This window comes from Mesoplodon bidens, assembly GCF_964165515.1.
Source record: "Mesoplodon bidens genome assembly, chromosome: 1".
Taxonomy (NCBI): Eukaryota; Metazoa; Chordata; class Mammalia; order Artiodactyla; family Ziphiidae; genus Mesoplodon; species Mesoplodon bidens.
In genome coordinates this window covers 168208799-168228509 of record NC_138176.1, presented here as the reverse complement: position 1 = coordinate 168228509, position 19711 = coordinate 168208799, and the positions used below count along the sequence as shown (strand labels likewise).

The window sequence follows — 19711 nt, the reverse complement described above, 5'->3', positions numbered from 1 at the left end:
AGACAAAAATGACAGATTCATTGGCTGCTCAGATTTAATCTATGAATAAGCACATATGGAAATAAAGGAACTAATTTCTGAAAGTATTTCATATGATGCTCCGGCTAGTAAGAAAGCTATTAACGGAGTACTACATCTTATGGGTTGAAGTCATAGTGTGGTGTTCTGAAATTTGGCTGTTTATAAAAGTCTCACACTTATGTCAGTCTGTCTTGGGTTTACTTTGGTAACACTGTACAGTGGTAATTAGCCCCAGTTCTGGAGTCAGGCTACCAGAGTTTGGATTTCTGTTCTGTAACATGTGACTTTCAGCAAATTATTTAACCTCTTTGAGCTTCAATTTCTTCAAATGTAACATGGTGATAATAAAAAATCTTCTGATAAGGTTTTTGTAAATTCAAATAAGATAGTACTTGAGACATATATAGCATGGTGTCTGGCACATATTAAACACTCATTAAGTTTTACATGTTATTTTACTTATATACATATTTAGTGGTTGCTGGCAGGTGACTGCTAAGGTAGAATGGTTCCCCTCAGGGTGTTGCTCAAATGAAACTGCATATACAATTCTGGACAACTATTTTTAGTCTATTAATAGAAAACAGTAGACACTACAGAGTAAGAAAGACTAGAAAGAAAAATCTGTTTCCCAAGTCTTATCTCTATCCCTGACCTCCCCTGGAACTTGTCCTTTGAACTTCTTTCTTGTCTTTCCCTTTTATCTCAGTAACAGCAGCGCCATTTACTCAATTTAGTCCAAATTTACCCAATTTAGTCTAAAATCTAGGAGTTACTCTTGACTCCTTTATTTTCCTTAGTCCCCCATATTCCTGTCATTCTATTGGGTTGGCCAAAAAGTTCCTTCGGTTTTTAAGTAAAAAAAGACACTTCATTTTCACCAAGAACTTTATTGAACAATGTATTCCCCATTTTGTTCCACTACCTTCTGCCATATTTCATGCAACTTTATAATGCCATCTTCCCAAAACTTTATCTTTTTGAGCAAAAAACCGTTCCAGGTACCTTTTACAGTCTTCCAGGGAATTGAAATTTTTTCCATTAAGAATTTTGTAAAGACCAAAATAGATGGAAATCTGAAGGTGCAATGTCTGGTGAATACGGCGGATGAATCAGAACTTCCCAGCCAAGCTGTTGCGGTTTTTGCCTGGTCATCAAAGAAACATGTGGTCTTGTGTTATCCTGATGGATGATTATGTGTTTTCTGTTGACTAATTCCAGACCCTTTTCGTTGAGTGCTGCTTTCAGTTGGTCTAATTGTGGGTGATACTTGTTGAAATTAATCGCTTGGTTTTCCAGAAGGAGCACATAATAGAGGACTCCCTTCCAATCCCACCATATACATATCACCTTCTTTTTTTTTTTTTTTTTTTTTTTTTTCTTTTTGCGGTATGCGGGCCTCTCACTGCTGTGGCCTCTCCCGTTGCGGAGCACAGGCTCCGGACGCGCAGGCCCATCGGCCATGGCTCACGGGCCCAGCCGCTCCGCGGCACATGGGATCCTCCCAGACCGGGGCACGAACCCGCATCCCCTGCATCGGCAGGCGGACTCCCAACCACTGCGCCACCAGGGAGGCCCAATACCATGCCTCCTGTATTTTATTTTATTTTTTCTTTTGCAGTACGCGGGCCTCTCACTGTTGTGGCCTCTCCCGTTGTGGAGCACAGGCTCCGGACGCGCAGGCTCAGCAGCCATGGCTCATGGGCCCAGCCGCTCTGCGGCATGTGGGATCTTCCCGGACCGGGGCACGAACACGCGTCCCCTGCATCGGCAGGCAGGCTCTCAACCACTGTGCCACCAGGGAAGCCCTATCACCTTCTTTTGATGAAGACCGGCCTTTGGTGTGGTTGGTGGTGGTTCATTTTTCTTGCCCCGTGATTTCTTCCATTCCACATTATTGTACAGTATCCACTTTTCATCACCTGTCGCAATTTGTTTTAAAAACGGAATGTTTTTGTTATTTTTAGGTAGAGAATCGCATGTGGAAATACGGTCAAGAAGGTTTTTTTTTTGCTTAACTTATGTAGAACCCAAACATCAAAGCGATTAACATAACCAAGCTGGTGCAAATGATTTTCAACACTTGATTTGGATATTTTGAGTATGTCAGCTATCTCCTGTGTGGTATAATGTCGACTGTTCTCAATTAACGTCTTGATTTGATCGCTATCAACTTCAACTGGTCTGCCCAACACTGGAGCATCGTCCACGAGAAATCTCCAGCACGAAACTTCTCAAACCACTTTTGACACATTCGATCAGTCACAGTACCTTCTCCATACACTGCACAAATCTTTCAGTTGCGTTTTTACCTTTCTTGAAATAATAAAGCATAATATGCTGAAAATGTTGCTTTTTTTCTTCCAACTTCAATATTAAAATGGCTACACAGGGCTTCCCTGGTGGCGCAGTGGTTGAGAGTCCTTCTGCCGATGTAGGGAACACGGGTTCGTGCCCCGGTCCGGGAAGATCCCACATGCCGCAGAGCGGCTGGGCCCGTGAGCCATGGCCGCTGAGCCTGTGCGTCCGGAGCCTGTGCTCCACAACGGGAGAGGCCACAACAGTGAGAGGCCCCTGTACTGCAAAAAAATACAATAAAAATAAAATAAAATAAAATGGCTACACAAAAATTCACCAATTTTGATACTTTTTTTTTTTTTAAATGCACTCTGATATGACAGCTGTCACAATACAATCTAACAAAATTGTTTCGAATGAAGTTAAAGACAACTAAGGGCTACTAGAGCCATCTTGTGGAAAAAACCGAAAGAACCTTTTGGCCAACCCAATACCTCCAAAATGTCCATTTACTTCTTTCTGTGTCCACCACTATCTTCATTGTTCAAACCACAATTATTTGTCATCTTTATTACTGTAATAGGCTTTTAATTTAGTCTTTCTGCTTTCATGCTCCTTTGATCCATTCTCTACGCTATAACCAGGTTGATCTTTTAAAACAAAATCAGATCATGTCATTCCTCTGTTTAAAACTTAATTACAGTGGCTTCCTGTCTTGCTTATAACAAAGTCTAAACTTCTTAGGCTCATCAAAGCCAAGACGTTCTGCTTCTTTCTCTGACCACAACCGTTTGTCCCTCCCCTTTTTTTCACACTGGGCTTCCAGTTATTTTAGTGCTGTCTGTCTGGAATCCCTTCCCCCACCTTGCTCTTCCTTGTCATTCAGTTTTCTACTGGAGATCTTCCCTGACTACCCACTCTAAAGGAGCCTTTCTCTGTGTTATCTGCTGGGTTTAATTCTCTGCATAGCACTTAATGATCATTTAATGTTCTTGTTTATTTGATTATTTATCTGTATCTCCTCACTAGAATATCAGTTCTATAAGGGCAGTACATGTTCTTGGTCATTGAGTAGTAGAGAAGATCTCCATAAATATTTGTTGAGTTAATGAGTGATTGATTCCTTTTTTTTTTTTTTTTTTCTTCTGGCTGCATGGCAGCTTGTGGGATCTTGGTTCCCTGACCAGGGACTGAATCCGTGCCCTCAGCAGTCAAAGCGTGGAGTCCTAACCACTGGACTGCCAGGGAATTCCCAAGTGATTGATTCCTAAAAGCTTGTTGGTGAAGTACCAGATTTATGGTAAAATAAAAATAAGAAATGTCTTTTATATAGAAAATATACTTCATAAGGTTACCAGCAATACTTCGGGTAGTGCTGTTTTTTCTGTGATGTCCTTTTTACATTTTTATGTTAAAATGCCCTTTTGTGAAATGATAGTGATATATTCAATTATATAGTTTCAAAATATATTCTTGGCAGCATAAATAATTGGGAAGCACTGTTGTCCTATACTTCTATTTTTTTATTTTATTTTTTAAAGAATCATTTATTTATTTATTTATTTATTATTATTTTTTTGGTTGCGTTGGGTCTTCGTTGCTGCATGCCAGTTTCCTCTAGTTGCCGTGAGCGGGGGCCACTCTTCGTTGTGGTGTGCAGGCTTCTCACTGAAGTGGCTTCTCTTGTTGCAGAACATGGGCTCTAGGCACGCGGGCTTCAGTAGTTGTGGCACATGAGCTCAGTAGTTGTGGCTTGCGGGCTCTAGAGCACAGGCTCAGTAGTTGTGGCACACAGGCTTAGTTGCTCTGCGGCATGTGGGATCTTCCCCGACCAGGGCTCGAACCCATTTCCCCTGCATTGGCAGGTGGATTCTTAACCACTGCACCACCAGGGAAGTCCCTGTCCTATACTTTTAGATTGGAAGTTTTCTTTGACTTTTAAAGATTTGTGGCTCACTGAAAATATAGAAGCACTGTGTAGGTGTTCTTGGGAGGGAGTTTTGCTAAGAATTCTTAGTAAGTAAAGTTCAATCAATCAAATGTTATTATATTCTTCAAATTCTCCTGGGAAATAAATTGTCAGGTTCCATTTAAAGATTATATTGTTTGAATGTGTCATGTTAAAGTGAAATGTGACATAAGAATCTACCGATAATAATTAAAAGGAAATAAAAATAGTGAACCTCTTATAATACTTTTTGGGGTAATACATTTAGCAATGTTTCTTTGAATAACTTTGTCCATAATGAAAGCTAAGTAAAATTGAGAGTGTTTTATTTTCATTAAAACTGATCAACTCTTAAAAAAGCAACCCAATTTGTATTGTCACAAGTGGACATATTTTTATGTTTTTTTATTCTACTGTCCATTAAGAACTGAAAGGGACCTGAGATGTCACCTGTAACAAACTACTTGGCGTTTCAGATAAGGAAACTGATGGTCAAAGGACATACATTTTTTTGGTAGGCCTAGGATTAGAATTCCCATCTCTTTATTCCCCGGTTCCTGAAATTTACTCTGTGGCACTAATTATTTTAGGGAGACAAGTCTTAAGAAATTTCTCTTTTTGGAGTATGGTATAGATTGCTTTAAAATCTTATTTTATCAGTATTTTCTTTTCTTTTTTTAAATATTTGTTTATTTCATTGCACCGGATCTTAGTTGTGGCAGGTGGGCTCCCCAGTTGCGGCATGTGAACTCTTAGCTGTGGCATGCATGTGAGATCTAGTTCCCCGATCAGGGATCGAACCCTGGCCCCCTGCATTGGGAGTCTTAACCACTGTGCCAAACAGGGAAGTCCCAGTCTTTTCATTCATATGAAATGAGGAGATGTATTTTTAAGTAACATGTAGGGAAGATATTCCACATTCAATCTTGTGACAGCTGGCCTCTTAAAGGCTATGCAAAGCTCTAAAAGTGGTACTTATGCTTTTAATTTTTGTCAAGTTAAGATTTAAAATTAAACAAGAAAATCATAAAGACATTTTATTATTGTTATTCCTGTCTTAAAGAATCTTTACACGTGAAAAGATGAGACATTTGTAAAGTAAGCCTAATTCCTCTAAAAATAAGGGTAGTTTTGATGGTTGTGATTTAAAAAGACACAGGTTTTAAAAAAGAGCAGGAATAAGTTTTGTATTTTTAAATCATTTCAGAAAGACCATTAAAATTTAATAATACAAAAATTTTATGCTAATAAAACCAACATGTAGTAGAAAATTTATAAAGTAGATCAATATAAATAATAAAGTCAAAACAACACATAATTCTACTTTCCAGCGAATCCAGTAATAATATTTTGGTGTGTTTCTTTCCAGTCTTTTTTCTGTGTATATATGGCATATGTATATTTTTTAACATAGTCAAGATTATACTCTACATTCCTTTTGTTGGATTATTTTTGCTTTTTTTCACTTAAGATTATATCATGAGCATTTTCCTCTGTCCTTAAAAAGTCTATGAAAACATTTTATAGTAGCTTCATAGCATTCTTCTGTAATTTATTTAACCATTACTCTATTTTTGCTTATTTAGGGATATAATAAATTTCTGCTATTAATGTGAAATGAATAACTAGGTATACACATCTTTGTTCATGTTCTATTTTATCTATGATAGTTGCCTGTAAAGTGGAATTGGTGACACATTGCCACAAAGCTTTCTAGAAATGTACTAATACATGAAAATACTTGTTTTATTTCACGCTTAACAAACTGGTTGTGTTTGAAGAGAACTTTGCTATTATTTTGGGTTTGGAAACATTTTTTGAAAAGGTTAGTCTACATATTTGTTATGCTATCTGTAAACATATTTATTTAACTATTTGGGGTTAGCTATCTAGGTGTTTTTAGTGGCAGACTAACCACATGATTAGATAAAGTAGATAGAATATTTACTTATCTTTCCAAGAGCAAACTATTCTGACCCACTGATCTTGATTCAACTGTTTGAATTAGAAGGAAGTTAATGAAGGTTAATAATTCAAATTGACTGCTTTTCTCTAAAGTGAAGAATAGGATTGAAGTAAATTGCTTAAAAAATTGATTGAAAGAGTTTTTTAGTGGTTACTCGGTAGCTAACTTTGTATGTGTGTGTGTGTGTTTGAGAAAAATTGGGTGGAAGAGAAAAAAAGCATGAAAGGCTGAGGAAAGGAACGTGCTGGGAATTTAAAAAGCTGCTGCCTTTATTTGGAAAAACATGTCTTTTATCTCTACCTGATTGATTCTGAAAGAACAATCACACATGAGCCCTGTTTACTGAAATAGCATTTTTGTATCTGTACCTGCTGAAATGAACTGTTACCTAAGTACATTTTAAGTAATACACTTTTTGAAAGTTGTGTTGACTGATTATGAGTGAAAAAACCAAAGTTTTGATTGTTAGATGCAAAGTGTCACTTCTCAAAAATAAGTAGCTTTTAAAAAAATCTTTGAATGTGATATGGCTTTAATTTGATTGAATATTTGAATATTGCAGGCTTTTATCGTCCCTTAATGACATAGAATATACTGTATTTGTTAAAAAGCAAAGTTTCAAATCTAGCTGTTTTGGTACCACAATTAGTTTTTTGTTAAAAATCAAAAATAGGAGTCAACAAAGTATGTTAGGCATGAGTAAAAGTTCATTTATTTTTCACAAGGCCGAGTGCATGTTAGCTTTCATATCATGCTTCCCAGAGATGTAATTTTAAGAAGTGTGGTAACAACGAAGTAATGATCATGTCATGTGCTGAGGACTCTATTAGACTTCACTAGAATTAAGTTTTAATCTTCCCAATGCCCTGAAAAGCATGTAATGTGTAAACCGAGGGACACATAGGTTAAGAACCAGCCTAAGGTCATGTAGGAAGTCAAGCAGGGGTTCCAAGTCACTTCTGTCTTGCTACCTTTACAATCTTGCTACTTCCCTTTACAACCTTGCTACTTAGCATGGCCCACGGACCAGAAGCAATTGGCAAAATCTGGGAACAAAAAGGAATGCAAAATCTTGACCATAGAGACTTGCTGAATCAAACCCTTATTTTTAACAAGATCACTCAAGTGATGTGTATGTATATTAAAGTTTGAAAAGCACCATACTCCATCCCATATTAAAAGTTACATGGAGGTTTTGAAATTTGTTCTAAGGATTATTCCTGGTTTTACTTTAGTTCATGTGGGTTATCTATTAACATTTTCCATGAGAGGAGGAGGCAAACCGTTGAATTAGTCAGTGTCTCCCCTGCTTCAAATTGCTATTCTGCTGCTGCTTTGATTCAGATCTTGTTTAATCCAGAGGAACAATTGACTAGTTCTGCTTGTGGACATTTGGTCAAAGTCCCAATCAGCCAAGTATAGCTCTGTTTTTAATAGCCTTTACTCATGGACTGAACACATCAAATTTATAGTACATGGCTTCATTCTAGATAGGATTTTCCAAACTAAAGAGAAAAATGCTAAAAAAAAAAAGCATTTTCAAAGGAGACTTGAAATCTTTTCGAATACTTGATGTTTCAGATGGTTAGTAAGGAATGACGGATTTGTATAAATTGGTCTCTACAAATTTCATTTAGTGAGGATAGTTATTCTGTCACAGGGCAATGATAGGTAAGAAAAAAGCAAGGCTAACTTAGTAGAACAGCACTGTCAGGTAGAAATATAATGTAAGACATAAAATTTAAAAATTTCTAGTAGCCACATTAAAAAAGTAAAAAGAAACAGTTTAAATTAATCTTAATATATTTTATTTAACCCAGTGTAGCTAAGTATTATTTCAACATGTAATCAATGCGAACTTTATTACTGAGATATTCTGTATTTTTTTTGTACTAAGTCTTGAAAAATTCAGTATGTATTTTATATTTACAGTGTCTCAGTTTGGATGCTAACTTTTTCACAGTTAAAAGGTGAAATGTAGTGCAATGAAAACAAAATTGTGTTTAATGGAAAAATATTTTACCTTGCTTTTGGTTTTAAAATTTAAGCTAATTAAAATTAAATAAAAATTCAGTTCCTTCAGTCACAGTATGCAGAATTCAATATCACATGTTGGATTGTGGTTTTTTATTTATTTATTTACTTTATTATTTATTTATTTGGCTCGTTGGGTCTTCGTTGCTGTGCGGGCTTTCTCTAGTTGCCGCGAGCGGGGCTACTCTTTGTTGTGTGCACGGGGCTTCCCATTGTGGTAGCTTCTTTTGTTGCAGAACCTGGCTCTAGGTGCGCGGGCTTTAGTAGTTGTGGCATGCTGGCCCAGTAGTTGCGGCTTGCAGGCTCTAGAACACAGGCTCAGTAGTTGTGGCTCACGGGTTTAGCTGCTGTGCAGCATGTGAGATCTTCCTCCATGGGGGCTCGAACCCATGTGTCCTGCATTGGCAGGTGAATTCTTAACCACTGCTCCACCAGGGAAGCCCTGGATTGTGTTTCTAATATACGTGATTTCACACTTATGGACTTGACCACCATCCAGATGGTTAGTAAATGAATGCCACTGGAGGTTGTGGTCTGTTTATATAAATATTTGCACAGAATAAAGAGGGAATAAAAGTAGCTATTTAGGTCATAAAGCATTTACTGATTATCCTCCATTCTATCCTTCCCGCAGTTGGAATTGATTTACCTGTCTTATTTATTCATTCATTCATTCATTCATTCATTTTTGGCTGCGTTGGGTCTTGACACATTGAACCGTGTCCCCTGCATTGGCAGGCGGATTCTTAACCGCTGCACCACAAGGAAAGCCCCTTACCTGTCTTTTATTAGTGGTTCAGAATCAGTTTCTTAAATCCTTTAACCCCCACTAAATTGTAAGGCTAGCTCCAAGAGTTAGGGTTCTTCCAATTTTTTCCCTATGGCATTAGATGCTTACTTCAGAGCGCTTCGTACTTTTCAGAAAAGTGAGGAAGTCTGACAATTAGCGTGTCAAGCAGGATAGTCTGAGTGGGCTAGTTTGACCCAGAGGTTTTAAAACTTTACACGTGTACCTGGATCACCTGGGAACTTGCTAAAAATACCAATATATGGGCCTCACCTTTCTAGGTTCTGATTCACAGGTTTAGTGAGACCGTGGACACTTCTGTATTAAATAACCTGTTTTAAGTGTTTCTGAAGTTCAAAAACGTTTGGGAACCACAAGACTCAGCATTGGTCTTAAAGGCTGCGAGTTCGAATTAAAACATGTGCTGCTGTTGCCACGCGATCGATTCTACCCGGGCTGAGGTTTCCCAGGCGGCTGCTGCTTTTCTGCAGATGGGTTTTCAGGCTGTTAAACCCCATCCCCGAAGACTGCCCTGACTTCGTCCCTGTCCCAAGTCCTGTTAAAGCGACCTGGGCTGGCCGAGGTAGACAGGGCCATGTGACTGATAAGCCGGTTGCCTTTCGGAGCGGCCATTTTTGAGGCGGGCACCCATCCTCGTGCCCCGTAAGCCAGGAGTAAGGCGGGGGACTCCGTTACCAGGACTCAAGATGGCCACCGCGCCCGCTAGCCAGCCCGCTAGCCCGCGCGCCGGCACGAGACGCGCGGGCGGCTTGCAGTTGCCCGAGGCGGCCTGGGCTAGTCTCGGGCCGCGGGCCCGGGGCGGAGCGCCCGCCCCTTCCGGGCTCGGCCAATCAGCGCGTGCGGCCGGCTCAGCGGGGGCCGCCCGCGCGCCGGGTATGTGAGGACGCGCTCCCCGTCGCTGAGTGCCTGAGCCCAGCAGCAGTGGCTGTGGTACCTGCTGCTGTCGCCCGTGCGATCGCAGAGCATCGGACGCGAACGCTGTTGCGTGGGGCAAGAAGGTGAAGCCATGACGGCCATCAGGTAATGAGACAGAGCGGCAGTCTAAACTGCGCGCTCGCTGGGCATTAGCCTCTTGGCTGCCGGAGAACTGCCGTCCCTTCTCTTGGGTGTTGTGGAGCCTCCCAATGCCACCGGTACCCCTCATGTTGGAGGCTCTCTCTGCACTTTTCATTTGGTCATTTCTGCCTTCCTCAGAAGTTTTGGGGGGCTGAGGCACATGGCGGAGCCCTGCGAGCAGCCGCACCGCTGAGGTGATCCTTACCCAGATTACAGGGTTTGAAGCTTGCTGGTGAGCGTAGTGGGTTTCTCGTGAAAATGTAGATATTTTCCCTCCCCCGGGATAGCCCGAGGCCTGGGGAAGTGTGACGTGCACAGGGCGTGTCCATGCCCGCGTGTCATGCCCTTTGACAACTTCGTTGGTGGCCCAGTGCAGACCTGCAAAGTTGGCCCTTTGATGCAGGTAGATTGCCCCCAAGTTGTGAAATTGTGTGTCCCAAAAATGTTTGCTTATGACTGGAATTAGTACTTTGGTTCCCCAGGTACCATCTGTTTACCTACTTTTATCTGAGAGTCACACGCAATATGGGTTTCATGAGGTATTAGGTATACAATGAGAGCAATAAAAGAGAGGCTTCCTTCAATTGCTCTTCCAGAGTTTGGAAGGTTCTTTTTTGGTAATGGCGACAGGATAATGGCCCTGTCCAATGTCTGCGGGTAGCATTGATTGAATGTTTACCTTATGCTGATGAAACTATTTATAAAAAGAGGTAAATTGCCTTATTTACTCAGTGTTCTGAACTGCCTCTTTTAAAGCAGACCTTGGCCTTCGTTGTCCCAGAGAAAGGGAGGCCCCAGCACAAATGTGAAGAGAATAAAATTAGTTAAATTTTGGTCTGTGAGCTTCCAGCAGCCTAAGTTGTGGTGATTTAATGGTTTCTCAGTGGTGAATTTGACTACACAATGTTTAAGAAATGACTTGAGAACCTGACCCTCAGGGAAGTTAAAGTAAGACGTAACTGTGCTGAATTGGGATGCAGTTTCTCTTAAATTGTGTAATTCTATATTAACACAAAGAGTATTTACCTCATTACTGCAGAAGGAGGAATTGGGGTACTGAAATGTGGAGATCAACATGGAAAGATTTCACAATAAATTATATTGGGACATATAAGTCTAGCTTTTAATGCTAACAGTATTTTACAATGAATTAGGATTATGCTGTTAAACCTAGTCAGTGCTCCCTCTCCCCACTCCCAACTCCCATCATTGTAGCCGGCTACTAATTAGGAGTGTGGGTCTCAAATACTGTCTATGTTAAGGGTCACTTCTTATGTGGACTCAATATTAATCCATCATCGTATTCCTGACTACTCTTCAGTGGAGAATAACCCAACTATAAAGCTTCTGCTGCTCGGCCAGTGACAGTAGGATGTATTTTTTAACGTAGGGGTTGAATGGTGGTTGTATTAAAATTTAAAGGTTAATACCAGCCTTATTTGACTTGTGGAAGGATAGATAACTACTAATAGTTACATTTATCCTTGTTTCTTCAGATGTTAGTCTACATTTTACATAGACTTCAACTATAGTGACATGACTCAAAAAAAGATTTTTAGATATTATCTAAACCCAGCTACCTCATTTATACCTGAGGAAACTGAGACCAAGAAGACTTGAGTGCCTTGTGCAAAATCAGTTAGTGGCAGAGTTAGGAACTGAATCCAGATATCCATTATATAGTGCCCTGCATGATACCTTTATAAAAACAACATACTACTTAAATTTCCTGAGAAAGCTGCTTGTGTGAGCAAAAATTTTAGAGTATTCTGAGAGACGACTATAGTAACTCTCTTGCTTTCCTGTAGTCCTCCAAGGAACTTAATAACTTAGGTTTAGGAGTAGGCAGGGAGACTACTGAAGTTGAAGCAACTCTATATATGTGGTGACAGTTTTAAATGGTTTGGTAATCCTACAGATACCAGCTGGTTCCCAGTGAGGACTGCATTTAATGCAGTTTTGTCATACCTTTAGTTTTCACGTTTATGATGTTAGACATATACCCATTTTGTACCCAGTTTAACGGTAGCCGAAAGGATGGGTACTGCTTACTTGCTTTTAATACTGGTGAGGAGAATGATGAAGGTCACCAAGCTATCAAAATCTGACTTCGTGTCCAATGTTGTTTTTTATACCACACTTAAAATATTTGCTGCTAAATATAGTAATATGTGACTCCTCTCAATGACTACGACAGAATACATCAATAGGATTGGAAACCAGTGAGGGCCAGTGGTCAACATACCTAGGTTCTAATTGAGGGTATTTTTCTGAGTTACTGATCTTTTTCTCTTTTTTCCTTCTCTGGACATTTGTTTAATGAAATACTCAGTGATGGTGATACAAATATGTATGCCACAGCGTTGCTGGTTAGATATGAGTATTCTCTTCTTGTTGAAAGCAATTTGGTCCCCTTAGAGAATGGTGTCGTCTGAAAGTAAATGTTTAAATCTTAGATTTTTTTTTTTCTCTTTTTTTTTTTGTGGTACGCAGGCCTCTCACTGCTGTGGCCTCTCCCGTTACGGAGCACAGGCTCTGGACACACAGGCTCAGCGGTCATGGCTCGTGGGCCCAGACGCTCCACGGCATGTGGGATCTTCCCGGACCAGGGCACGAACCCGTGTCCCCTGCATTGGCAGGCGGACTCTCAACCACTGTGCCACCAGGGAAGCCCTAAATCTTAGATTTTTTACACAGGAAGTGAACTGACCTAATTCCCTCATTTTACAGTTGAAGAAACTGAAGCCAAGAGATGCTATGATTTGTTCAGGTTCACACAAGTAGTTGCATATCTTGAACTAGAACCCAGATCTCTAGATACCTAGTTCAGTGCCCTTTCCAGTGTAGCATTCAGCTATTAGGAATTCCTAAATATGATTTAAATCAGAAGAATTAAAAAATTTTTTTAAATCTTTGAATAAGTTTGGCTGGAGAATTTGACTGTCTCTTTGACTTTTACTATTATTTGTATTCTACTCTACTACACCATTACTAATGAGGAGTTTACAGCCTGTAAAACCGATTAGCAGATTACGTATATCAGATTCCAGCTTGTCTTCATGTGAGAAACGATAAAACATTTTTAATTGCCCCAACAGGAAAGTTGACCCTTGAGTTAAAATTCAGGAGACATAGGAAAATGTAGAATGTCAGGACTAGAAGAGAATCTTGGAGAGCATTTTACTCTTTTTTTTTTCCTCTTAATTTTTTTTTTTTAATTTTATTTATTGTTGGCTGCGTTGGCTCTTAGTTGCTGTGCGCAGCCTTTTTCTCCAGTTGCGGCAAGCGGGGGCTATTCTTTGTTGTGGCTCAGTGACTTCTCTTGTTGTGGAACACGGGCTCTAGGTACGTGGGCTTCAGTAGTTGGGGCACGCGGGCTCAGTAGTTGTGGCTCGCGGGCTCTAGAGCACAGGCTCAGTAGTTGTGGTGCACAGGCTTAGTTGCTCGGCGGCATGTGGGATCTTCCCCAACCAGAGATCAAACCCTTGTCCCTTGCATTGGCAGGTGGATTCTTAACCACTGCACCACCAGGGAAGTCACCATTTTACTTTTTTTTCTTTCTCTATACTGGACCTTGAGGCCCAAAGTGAAGTGATATATCCTAGTTTGGCAATGATAGAGCTTAAGAGAGAGTTTAGGTCTCCTAACTCCTACATTATGCACTTTTCACTGAGCCAACAGTATTTCAAAATACTTCTATGAATATTGCTTTCCTGACATGAATGTCTCATCTGGTTTTGGGCATTGCTTATAGCTTGAGTTTGTGCCAGGGAAGACTGGGAAAATGAGGTAGGGAGACAGGGAGAGTGTTTGCTGTAGAGCTGAGGAACCCAGTTCTTTGGCTTTCCCAGACAGGTCAGGTTTGGTTTAAGACTATTCTGGGACTTGACATGACTGCCCTACATGATAATTCTGTAACCACTTCTGTGGGTTAAGCCTACATTGGGAAATTTATGTGGGCTGTGGATGGGGTCCTGGGGTATTTTTCTCCTAACACTCAAGACTTTGAGGTACATCCAGTAGGATCTGCCAAGCCACTCAGATGGAGAACATTCATATCGAGACTAAATTCTGGCTAAGACTGAAACTGCCTTGTTTTGTTGATTTGGTTTCTTTAGAGCCTTTAAGCAGAATTTTCAAACTCATTTTCAGGACTTGTGTCTTAAGAATTACAAATTTCATATTACTGTACAAACTTTTTTATGCCATGAGACTTCTTAGTGAGACTAATGAGTTTTTAAAATAAAATGAAAAATGAAATTGTTTCATTTATGAAATATTTTGAAGAACTAAAGCAGGAATCCTTCCCTTGGAGAACTGCAATGTCAGCTGTTAATACTCATTTATAAATAGGTCATCTTTGTTTGAAAAAGCATACAAGGTTTTCTAATTTCAAATCTTTCCAGCCACAGTATTGCTATATTAAGCAGAACTGTCAAAGATGAAATGGAACCAAAATGTCTAGACTGTTTAAATGTTAACCCTTTCCTGTAACATTGGTTAACAATCACGCCTATTTACCTCTTCATACCTACTTGGTTTTAAAACGTTATTTAAAAAATACTGTAATAAAACGTAAGTCTGAATTCTTATTTTCACATAGCATAGCTGGCTTATAAATAGGATGACCATATGTCCCAGTTTGTCCAAGACAGCCCTGGATCATGCCTTTTATCCTGGCATAATTATTAATAGCTCTTCCTTTATTCTCAAAAGTATCCCATTTGGATAATAAATTATCTAGTCACCTACTTACACACTATAATAATTTTTTTTTGTTTTGTTGTTGTAGTAGATTTTGATTGTTGAAATGTTACTTAAAATACGACCATAAGATGATGGAATATTAGCTTATTTTGGCTAGATTTGGATATTTTTCGTTGGTCGGACATTTTTTCATGTTGAGAGTTCTTACTGTCTCAGAGTAGTATATTGAACAAGAAAGCACATGATTTGAAGTTAGGTATCATTTATTTGTTGTCTGACCTTTGGCAGGTTATAGAACTTTGCTGAACCTTTTGTTTCTCTTAAACAGATAATAGCAATACCTACACTACAGGGTTATTGTGAGGATTTAAAGGCAATAACATACATAAAAATGCTTTATAAGCTGCAAATTGCTATGTGTTAGTCATTAGTATGTCTCACATATGCTCCTGAAAGTTGAATTTTAAATTAATGATTTTATCTTGTTTAGGGAACCTTGCTATTTAATAGCACAGTCTTTTAGAAGTGTTTTTACTGTAATGGGGAGCAGGGAAATAATAGTTGGAGATATATGTGTCTTTGAGGTTTTTTGGGAGGGAGGGGCAGAAGTTTCAGCATATTTGTATGCTGAAAAGAATGATCCAGTAGAAAGTGAAAAAACAGATGATGCTGGACAGAGGGAAGAGATTATTTCCTTGAGTTTGCAAGAAGGCATGCCAGTATGCACAGGCTTAAATGGAAGGACTGGCCTTACATAGCCTAAGGGACACAAATATTTTCCTAGTTTGTTTACTTTAAAAAAAATGCCAACAATATAATTCATATATAGTAAAATCACAGATCCTAAGTTCACTGTACTTTGGGGGAAAAAAAAGTATTTGTGTAAAACACCACCCAGATCAACTTGCAAGACATGTTCATCTCCTAGAAAGTTCTTTCCTGCCTCTTTTCTTTTTAAAAATTATTTATTTATTTATTTATTTGGGCTGCGCCCAGTCTTAGTTGCAGCATGCCGACTTCTTAGTTGCTACATGCGAACTCTTAGTTGCGGCATGCATGCGGGATCTAGTTCCCTGACCAGGGATTGAACCCGGGCCCCCTGCATTGGGAACCCAGAGTCTTGCCCACTGGACCACCAGGGAAGTCCCTTCTGCCTCTTTTCAATCAATCTCATCCCCTGCACCATCCAGGCAATCATTTTCTGGCTTCTATTAGTAGAGATTAGTTTTGTATATTCTATAACTTCATATAAATGGAATCATACGGTAAGTACTATTTGTGTCTGATTACTTTTATCTGATTACTGTTGTTCAATAACAAATTTGATATTCATCCATTTTGATGTGTGTGTTAATAGTTTGTTCCTTTTCACTGCTGAGTAAGGTTCCATTATATGGATATAGCAACAATTCTGTTGATGGACTTTGGCTTGTTTTCAGGGTTTGGTTATTGTAAATGAAGCTGCCATGAACATTCGTGTGGACGTGGGTAAATGCCCAGGTGTGGAATTGCTGTGTTCTAGGGTAGATGTATGTTTAACTTCAGAAACCACCAAACTGTTTTCTGAAATAGAAAACAGAATACATTAAACATTCAGTGTTATAGGAGTTCCAGTTACTCCACTTTCTTGACAGTGTTTGGCATTTTTGATTTTAGCCATTCTGATGGACGTGTAGTTACATTTCATTGTAGTTTTAGTTCATTGATTGCTAATAATGTGATTATAGACCATTTGCTTATCTTTTCTTTTGAACTGCCAGTTCAAGTCTTACCCATCTGTAAATACGGTATTTGTAAATATAAGTTGTCTTTTTGTTGCTAATTTGTAATTCTTTCGATACTTCAGATACAAGTTATTTGTTAGATATTACAAACAAACATATATACCTTCCTATGTAGCAAATATTTTCTCCCTGAGCCATGTCTTTTCATTTTTGTAACAGTGTCTTTTGGGAGCAGAAGTTTTAAAATTTGAAATTGAATTCATTGATTTATTTTATGTTTATTACCTTTTGGGTTCTTAGAAATCTTTCCTTCTTCTATCCCAGGGTTGTGAAACTATTCTCTTATGTTTTCTTCTGGAAGCCTTGTAGTTTCAACCTTCACATTTAGGTCTAAGATCCATCTTATGCTGATTTTTTGCTATGGTGTAAAGGGTTTCCTCAAAAGGATTTTCAGTCAATAGATTAGATAGATGTAGGACTTTTCCTGGACTCACTGTTCTCATCTGTTGACCTATTTGTATATTGTTACACCAATACCACACTTTCTTAATTATTGTAGCTTTGTAAGCTTGGTACTGTTTCTTTAAATTTTTGATAGAATTCAGCAGTGAAGCCAACTGGGCCTGGAATATTTTTTGGATGAAGGGGTGAAAGGTTTTAAATTACAAATTTCAATTTCTTATTAAAGAAATGATAAATGAGTATTCAGATTTAACATTTTTTCCTGTGTCAGTTTTGGTAAGTTGCATTTTTAAAGAAATTTATTCTGAATTGTTGGATTGTTGAAAAGATGTTCATAGTATACTATTACTGCCTGTAGGAACTGTTTTATGTCCCCTTTTTCATTCCTGGTATTAGTACTCCTTCCATGCCTTTTTTTTTTTTTAACTTTTTGGGATCAGTCTTGTTAGGGGTTTATCAAACATATTAATCTTTTCAAAAGCCCAGATTTGGGTTTTGTTGAACTTCTATTTTGGTAATAGTTTTCTATTTCATTCATTCATTCATTTATTTAATCTATTTCATTTATTTTTGCTGTCATATTTTTATTTTCTTGCTTCTGCTCTTTTGGATTTAATTTACTCTTTTTCCATTTTGTTTTGAGTTAGAAGTTTAGACCATTGATTTTAAACCTTTTTTGTTTTCTAACATGTGCATTTCATATATAAAATGTTCCCCTCGGGCTTCCCTGGTGGCGCAGTGGTTGAGAGTACGCCTGCCGATGCAGGGGACACGGGTTTGTGCCCCGGTCCGGGAAGATCCCACATGCCACGGAGCGGCTGGGCCCGTGAGCCATGGCTGCTGAGCCTGCGCATCCGGAGCCTGTGCTCCGCAATGGGAGAGGCCACAACAGTGAGAGGCACGCGTACCGCAAAAAAAAAAAAAAATTCCCCTCTCAGTATTTTTTTAACCTACATCATACAAAATTTTGATATGTGTGTTTGGTTCAAATTATTTTCTATTTTCTAGTGTGATTTCTCTCATCCACAGGTCATTCAGAAGTTTACTGTTTAATTTCTAAATATTTGGGGATTTTTAAGTTATTTTTAAAAATTGATTTTCTATTTAATTCCATATTTGGAGAATATATTGTTTACACATTATAAGCGTATATCTGTATTATATATATATAGAGAGAACATAGTGTTAAGTTTCAGTCCTTTGATATCTGTTGAGATGAGTTTTATAGTCTCATCTATGGTCTGTTTTGGTGAATGTTACATGTGTGGGTTTTTTAAAAATTTTATTTATTTAATTAATTTATTTTTGACTGTGTTGGGTCTATGTTGCTGCATGCAGGGCTTCTCTAGTTGCGGCAAGTGGGGGTTCTCTTCATTGCGGCGCACGGGCTTCTCATTGCGGTGGCTTCTCTTGTTGGGGAGCATGGGCTCTAGGCGCGCGGGCTTCAGTAGTTGTGACTCATGGGCTCTAGAGCACAGGCTCAGTAGTTGTGGTGCACGGGCTTAGTTGCTCTGCGGCATGTGGGATCTTCCTGGACCAGGGCTTGAACCCGTGCCCCCTGCGTTGGCAGGTGGATTCTTAACCACTGCACCACCAGGGAAGCCCTACATGTTTTTAAAGTCTTTAATTTCACTCAGCAATATTTTGAGGTTTTCAGTGTAGTTGTTTTACACATCGTTTATTCAGTAAATGAATATTGCAGTTGTTGGGTGTATTGTTCTATAAATACCAATTGGTTTAATTGTTTTATTTACTTAATTATTAACTAATTATCATTAATTATTAAATTGTGATATAATTCACATGCCATAAAATGTACCATTTAAAACTGTACAGCTCAGTGGTTTTTAGGATATTCACAGGGTTTTGCCTCCATCACTACTATCTAATTTCAGAACTTTTTCATCATCCCCAAATGAAGCCTCATACCTGTTAGCAGTTATTCTCCATTTCCCCTGCCCATCCCCTGGTAACCACTAATCTACCTTGTCTCTGTGAATTTGCCATATTCTGGACATTTCATAAGTGGAATCATATATTTGGGCTTTTGTGCCTGGCTTCCTTCACTGAGTATAATGTTTTCAAAGTTCATCTATGTTGTTACATGTATCAGTATTTCATTCCTTGTTATGGCTGAATTATATTCCATTGTATGTATAGACTACATTTTGTTTATCCATCAGTTGATGGGTATTTTTATTTCCACTTTTTGGCTGTTATGAATAATGCTGCTATAAACATTCATGTCCAAGTTTTTTTGATGTCACATGTTTTAATTTCTCCTGAGTATATACTTAGGAGTGGAATTGCTGGGTCATATGGTAACTTTATTTTTTTGAAGAATTGCCAAACTTTTTTGCCAAGCTGGCAGCATCATTTCATGTCTCCACCAGCAATGTGGATTCCAAGTTTTCTGTGTTCCTGCCAATACTTGTTTTTGTCTAGCAGTATCTGCTGAGAGGCTGTATGTGCTTGATGAGGCATACCTTCAGTGCCCAGCCAGGCTTACAACGCTGCCATAGCCTCTATTTCCTGTTTGTGCAGAGCCTCATGCTCAGAGATGATTGCTTAGTACCTTTTCAGGTCTTTCTTGAGCATGCCCACAGGCCAGGGCACATGTATAATACATGGTCTCCTAGATTCTCAGGAATATTCAGAACTTTTCAAAACCCCTTATGGATATCTCA

At 38.9% G+C, this 19711-nt stretch overlaps 1 protein-coding gene across 4 annotated transcripts in view; it reads left to right on the top strand.

Moving 5' to 3' along the window:
- The window catches only part of ADK (adenosine kinase), a 509588-nt gene that overhangs the window by 17760 nt on the left and 472117 nt on the right, over window positions 1–19711 (top strand). Inside the window, exon 1 of one of the 4 annotated variants that reach the window (XM_081244847.1) lies at window positions 9907–10095. The exons of the other annotated variants lie outside the window; for them this stretch is intronic. Coding sequence (XP_081100973.1) covers window positions 10082–10095 — 14 coding nt within the window. The 5' untranslated portion in view covers window positions 9907–10081. Of the gene's footprint in view, window positions 1–9906; window positions 10096–19711 lie in introns of those variants that run through there. 4 annotated transcript variants of the gene reach the window in all.